The 6,793-nt window shown below is 46.4% G+C and overlaps 1 protein-coding gene across 1 annotated transcript in view; it reads left to right on the plus strand.

The window, feature by feature from the left end:
• Positions 1-5,571, plus strand: part of LOC147663375 (cocaine esterase-like) — a 513,967-nt gene extending 508,396 nt beyond the window's left edge. Inside the window, exons 13-14 of the mRNA XM_086950486.1 lie at positions 5,095-5,167; positions 5,262-5,571. Coding sequence (XP_086806612.1) covers positions 5,095-5,167; positions 5,262-5,448 — 260 coding nt within the window. The 3' untranslated portion in view covers positions 5,449-5,571. The remainder of the gene's footprint in view (positions 1-5,094; positions 5,168-5,261) is intronic.
• Positions 5,572-6,793: the final 1,222 nt, after the last annotated feature.

A 6,793-nucleotide genomic window follows, 5' to 3' on the forward strand; every position in this document is an offset into this window, starting at 1 on the left:
CGTGTTTGCACTTCAACTGACTGTGGCAAAGCTGAATGAGTGGCCATCTGAGGGAGTTTACTAGGACAAACTTCGGCTAGGGCTGCCAACTGTGGAGGCCCTTCTTGTGGCATACCCTAATTTAAATTAGAAGAGAAGTCAAAGGAGATTCCCGAACCCGAGATTAGCTTGGAGGCAGTGACACTAATTAATATTTTTAAAGCTGTATCTGTTGGAAATGGCCCTTTTTGCAGGGTTATCCCCAAACTTTTTGTTTCTTCCTCCCTTATTTTTCCTGACCTGTGGTTGTTGGCAATGGGACTCTGGGCACTTTACCACTGCTGATCAGTGCTAAAGTACATATGCTCTCTGTGTAAATTGTTATTGTGATTGGTTATCCATGATTGGCATATTTGTATTACCAAGAAGTCCCTAGTAAAGTGCACTAAGTGTGCCAGGGCTGGTGATTCAAATGCTACTAGTGGGCCTGCAGCACTGATTGTGCCACCCACATGAGTAGCCCTAAAATGGTGTCTCAGGCCTGCCACCGCAGTGCCTGTGTGCAGTCTGTGAACTGCCATGTCCTCATGGTCAGTGTTCCCACTGACCAGGCCTAACCCTTCCCTTTCTATGCACATTGGTCACCCCCTATGGCAGGCCCAAGGTACCCTGTTGGGCATGGTGCAGTGTATGTGAAAGGTAGAGCATGTACTAGTACTGGTGACATGCTCTGGTAGTGAATTACAGCCATTTTCGTTTTTCACTATTGTAAGTCTATCTTGCCCATAGGCTATAATGGGCAATGCTGGCTACAGTGGCTACCAGCATATCTTTCCATAGGAGCAAGATAGGACATAAAAGTCTGGTATCCCTGAATTCAGAATTTAATAACACATCTTTTAGGAAAGGTGGTTTTTAAATCCTGTGTTTGAGAACCGCACTTTTAGAAAGTAGCTGTTCTCTTGTCTGACCTTTCTGTGTGCCTTGGCTGGTTTATGAATTGACTGTCTGGTTTGTGAGTGACAGGGCTGGGGATTCCAGGAGATAGAATTAGTCCGCAAAGTGGTGAATAGAGATATCTGCATCTAGATGGGAGGGAGGAGTTGCACCTGGGACCTGAATAGGACTGTGCCGGCCCCCACAGTGCTGGCTCCACCCCCTGTGGTGCATCTGATGTATCTGCCCTGCACTGTGAAAGGAGAGAAGGAATCATGTCAACAAAGTGCTCCAGGGCTGTGCTTTCCCTCCACAATGCTGGCTCCACCTCCTGCTGGGCGGCTGACGACCCTGCACCTCTCTCTGAAAGGAAAGGAGAGGCCAGGAAAGCAAAGTGCTCAAGAAAGACACAGAACTGGTTCAGACCGGGCTCAAAGCCCTCCTGCACAAAGGGAACAAAGACTTTTAGGGGTATAAGTACAGGACCTCAGACTACAGAAAATTAGATCATCCTGGAAACAAGAAGGAACCTCTGCCAAGGAGAAAGCTGGAAGACTGAAGAAGAAGGACTGCCCTGCTGTATGATGCTGGACTGACCTTCAGTTGCTTTGCTGCCTAGGAGAGGGGAAGGACTTTGTTGTTGCATTGTCCCCTTACTTGAAGGAATCTCCAAGGGCCTATTGTGAGCTGGCTCCCTGTTTTGAAATCCCAGGAACAAAAGGACTTCACCCCCAGCTTTCCTGAGCTCTGCTGAGAGAGCTATGTCCTTCCTAGAGTGCTTGGGCCAGTTATGGTGCCTCTAGAAGTTGTACCTGTGCTGAGAAGCCGGAAACCAAGATTTTAGAGACTTTGTTTCAGAAAAGTTATCAACATTGCTCGCTTGCGGAGCACATTCCAGCCGCTAAGAAGATCGAGATCGTTTCAGCACCAGACGTCACATCCTTCGTTTGCGGGAAGATCATCATCGCTGCAAGCATCGCCGCAGAGCCTGTCATCGCTGGGTGAGATTGCCGCACCCCCTGCTTGCGTCTCGCATTACGTCGCTGCGAACCTCGTCGCAGAGCCATCGCATCGAGGAGCTGCGAGAGGAAGATCGCCGCTGGATCACGCATCATCGCCCAGGAGATCGTCCGAGCCCCTACAGATCATCGCATCGTGCCTTTGCGAGACTAAACTTCCTACGGAACCTACGCACTGGAATCTATACAAGTCATCGCCTTCCTCCCCATAAAGACCAGATTCGTCGCAACACGCCCGCTGCTGCAGCAGGACTGTCGCCAACGCCTCCCCAAGGTCTCAGGAACAACGCATCGCTTGTCTTCCACCGCACCAGCTTTTGCTTTGGAACTTTGTCGCACTTAAAGGTACTGTTGGCTAAACGTGACGCAACTGTGAACTTTTCACTCAACTGTGGATTATTTTTATCGCAACTTTGAGAACTCTTCCACACCCATATTCTTGAACTGTGTATGTTGGTTTTTTGTCGTTTTGGTCTTGTGTAGTTTAGATTAAATACCTTTATTTTTCTAAACTGTTGTGGAGTCAGTTTGTGGTGTTTTCACCGTGTTACTGTGAGTGTTGGTACAAACACTTTACACATTACCTTGGATAAGCCTGACTGCTTGTGCCAAGCTACCAAGGGGGTGAACAGAGGTTATCTAAAGACTGTTTCCTCCTTACCCTAACTAGAAGCAAGGGTCCCTATTTGGACAGTGGTACCTACCTCTGCCAACTAGAGACCCCCAGTTCTAACAGTATCAATACTGTTCAACGCTCCTATTAGTGGTTTGAGGAGTGACTTAATGGTGACCTCCAATGTACGGGTAAGATCTATCAATGGCACAGTCCCCCCTGTAGACTTTGGGCCTGAGCTAATGTTCGAAGCAATCACCTTATCCCCTTTACTTGCGAAGGGGGTCAGGGTTTTCTTTCTTGTTACAGGCGGCAGAGCATCTTTTTTAACCTTACCGCATGCCTTAGATTTTTTCGATGGCGGAGTATCTGAAAAGCCCCCTTGATGTACACCACTTTTGTTCGCATTAATCATGGATGTGTCCAAGTCAATTAGAGTCATAGTCCCCACAACTCTTTCATCGCTCCGTGGACTCCCATCATCCAAAATACACTCCAACGCATGGACCTGCTCAGGGACTGGCACAGACAGTGTCTCACCATTTTAATGCTCTTTGTGTTGCCCCAGCCTCTCCTTCACAGGCTCTATCGCACTCGTGATCACCCCCATAGCTGTAGTCAAATAGCTAGTAATGGATGATGTTAATGGATGATCTTTTGCTACGGGCATCACAGTTTTACGTTTTCGCATATCTTCTTACCTTAAATGTTTCACTAGATGACTGTCTTCACTGGTCAGATAATCCATGCCCTTCTTATATGAGGTCAAAAGACCTGGCCAAGCCCAGCCTTGTCCAGATGCGGACGGGCACAGACAGGCCTGCCTTTGGCCAGGGCGTGGCCCTGGCACGCCTGCACACCTCCCGCGCTGCGGGAGCCCTGGCTGCTACTTGAGCGCCTCCTGTCGCGTGCAGTGACGATGGCGGTATGCGCGCTGCTCGGCAAGCAGGGAATAGTAGTTCCCTGGTCCTCTGCGCTCCTCGCACCCCTCAGTAGACTGTCAGGGATTTGGTCTGGTGGCAATCATCCAGCAGGAACAATATGATAATGAGCTCCCCCTGTTGCATAAATTACCTTTTACTTCTTGCACCTGGGATAATCAATTATTCTCATTGGGTCTTGCATTTACATCACTACTTGCATTATGCCTTGTACATAACCATGACGCAGCATGCAAGAGGGGCAAAAGGTGCAGCACACTATCTTGCTCTTAAATGGCATGCTCTTTGAATAACAACAATAAGGCTGATGGTAAGAAATGTGTCAGAATATAAAGAAAATACTACAACATAACTCTTTGGAACAATGAAATATAGAATCCACAACAGTACTATATCACCTTTTAGCAACTGTAAACAAAGCAAGAGGAAATGTAAGTAAAACGTGCTCTTCGGGCGGAGGAATCAACAATTATTTTTCTGCATGCAAGCTCCCATAAACCTCTGCATACAGCATAATGTTACTGCAGCATAGTAACTGATGAAGGTGTTCTTCTGATGTTATACACAGCTGTAAGATATAGATTGTTAGTAAAAGAGGGCGGCTGAGGCCGTGTGTTTGTTTGGTGTTATGGACTACAAGTTAAAAGAGTGTCAGGTTTATGAATTCACTGGCAGAACCATTGATCGAGGGTATCAATTGGCGTTCTGTTTGATATATGTCTTGCTTTACTGTAAACGAATAGAGGTTTGAGGACGCCATAAAATGAACTGGGAACTCCCTTGTGTCTAGAATCACTGAAAGACTACTTCTTAAAAGCCATTCACAGTTCTTGAGGGTCTAATTACGATCACGGAAGTCCATAGGACCGCCTAGGATCGCCGTACTTGCAGTGGCGGTCTGACCACTGCCACACTGCGGCTGGTACAAGCTATTACAAGTGTGGCCGCACAGGATCACAGTACCCGCCGAGGATCAAGGATCCTGCAGCGGTCGTGCAGTGGTCAGGAGCAGAAATATGCTGGTGCTGCTGCTGCTGCACCGCTGATCATTTTCTGAGTTCCCTGGCCACCACACTTTTCATGGCGGCGAGGCCACCATGAAAAGGATGGCAGAGAGGAAACTAAGTGGCCCTAACAGGGCACCCCTGCTCCTCCTGGACCTGGGAGTGCATGCGGGGAGACACATGTTGTGCCCCCCTCCTGTAATTGCACCCTTGTTCCTGCACGGTGTGGCATGCATGACAAACCGTGCAGATATGTGCTGCAGGTGCTGTCCTGGCGGTGGGCTGCATGTTAGGCTCTCCGAGGAGCCTAACCACCCACCTCCATGAGACCGCCACCGGACTGTCTGCCTGACCAGAATTAAACTCCTAATCCAGCAGGCGGGCGCAACACAGTTTTGGCAGTCCTCCAGCGGATGGAAGGGTGGCGGCATCGCTGGAGGATCGCCAAAGTGGTAGTAAGGCCCTGAGTCTATTTCTAACAAAAACATCTGAATTTACTTTGCCTTGAGTTGTCATATAACTGTACACATGTTCTAGATTATTTGAATAATAAGGTATTATCTAAGATCTGCCTAATTGATATTACAAACGTTTCTCTCTAGGCGAAGCTACCGATGAAGAGAAACAACTTAGCAGAACATTAATGAAGTATTGGGCCAACTTTGCACGAAATGGGTAATACAGCATGGCACATTTTCTAAAAATTCTCACTCTGAAGATATTGTTACTAATTGAGGAATTAATGGCATTTTAATTTTGTCTACAACAGAAACCCTAATGGTAACGATTTACCCGAATGGCTTGCCTACGGTCGTGCAGAACACTACCTTGAGATAAATTTGCAGCAGAAAATGAGAAAACAACTGAAAGCTCACAGAATAAAATTCTGGACCGAGATTTTTCCTAAAAGAATTGAGGCAGCAACTGAAGAATTGAAAGAACATGCAGAGTTGTAAATCGCTAAATCTAAACAGTTTGAAGTGATGTAACTGTTGAGTGATGCTCCTTAAATAAAACTAATTGTTTAAATTCATGAAAATATGAAAGATTTCTTAAACATAATAAAGGGAATAACTTTAGGAACTTGCGTTCGACTGTTCCTTCAACAACTTTGGTACAGAGTATGGCACTTTGTTTGTCCATTTGGCGCAATTTTCATCACAAACACCTGTGTATCCATTTTATGATCAGAAATAACATCTGCAATTTGCACCTCATAGTTTGTGCCTTTACTTCCATTTTAGAATCTAACAGGACTTCCGCATGTTTTTAATTCTTCTCTTTCATTTTGTTTTCTTTTTCTTTTAAACCAATCCCTTATTCAGGATTTACTGCTTACGTACCATGTGTAATGCATCTGATTGTGCTTATCTCTTGCCTTGACATGTGATATTTTGTATTTTCTCTTGTAATATTTAGTATGACATACTTTCAATAAAATTACTTTTTGAAACTGAAAAAAGAAATAACATCTGCGATCACACACTCAGGGCCGGACTGGGAACCAAAACCGGCCCTGGCAAAGTGCTTGGCCTATGCTGCAAAAACGGCTCTGTAACAAAAACGGCCCCCAGGTGCCCCAAACCGGCCCCCCTACCCATGCGGCGCACCTGGGGATTGCCCGGTGCCCGCTACGGTCAGTCCAGCACTGCACACACTACTTAATGCAGCCAATATTCCCTGAGTAGCGCTACTTGTTCCTGATCTAATTTTCAAGCATGAACAGTAACAGATGACTGGGAACAACGGTGTGGTCGACGATTATTACTGAAAATCTGGGAGCACTATCTGAGATTCACAGTACACAAGTGGTGGATGGTACCTTGACATGACTGCAGCATATTTTACAAGGTTTTATTGGTGGTACCTGCTCTTCCTGTTTTGTGAAGCGGAAGCAACCTTCTATAAAGTCCATATCAGATTTTCTATTGCCACGCCTCCACTTTTGTGTACTCTTTTATGCTTAGCCGTGCCTTACTGTGCTCTTGTGCCGTGCTGCTTATTACTCGCCTTTGTCGCGTTGTTAGGCCTACTGTCCTGTCCCTCCAGAGCAGCAGCCCTATTCCAGGCACATTCTCCTACACAAGCTGGCTGTATCCCTTTCCTCATGTTTCGCTGGCAGTCAATTGCATAACATATAACAAGCATTGGCATAGCCAATAGCTCTCGCCTTTGGGACCTTATAAGTGTTTAGCCAAGCAATACTGTGCTGGATAACTAAACCCCTATAAGGTCCAAAGGCTAGACCTATTGGCTATGCCAATGCTTGTCTTATGTAGATAGGGACTTTCAAGGATAGAG

Source organism: Lissotriton vulgaris, unplaced genomic scaffold (genome assembly GCF_964263255.1).
Source record: "Lissotriton vulgaris unplaced genomic scaffold, aLisVul1.2 SCAFFOLD_1049, whole genome shotgun sequence".
In the NCBI taxonomy this organism is placed as follows: Eukaryota; Metazoa; Chordata; class Amphibia; order Caudata; family Salamandridae; genus Lissotriton; species Lissotriton vulgaris.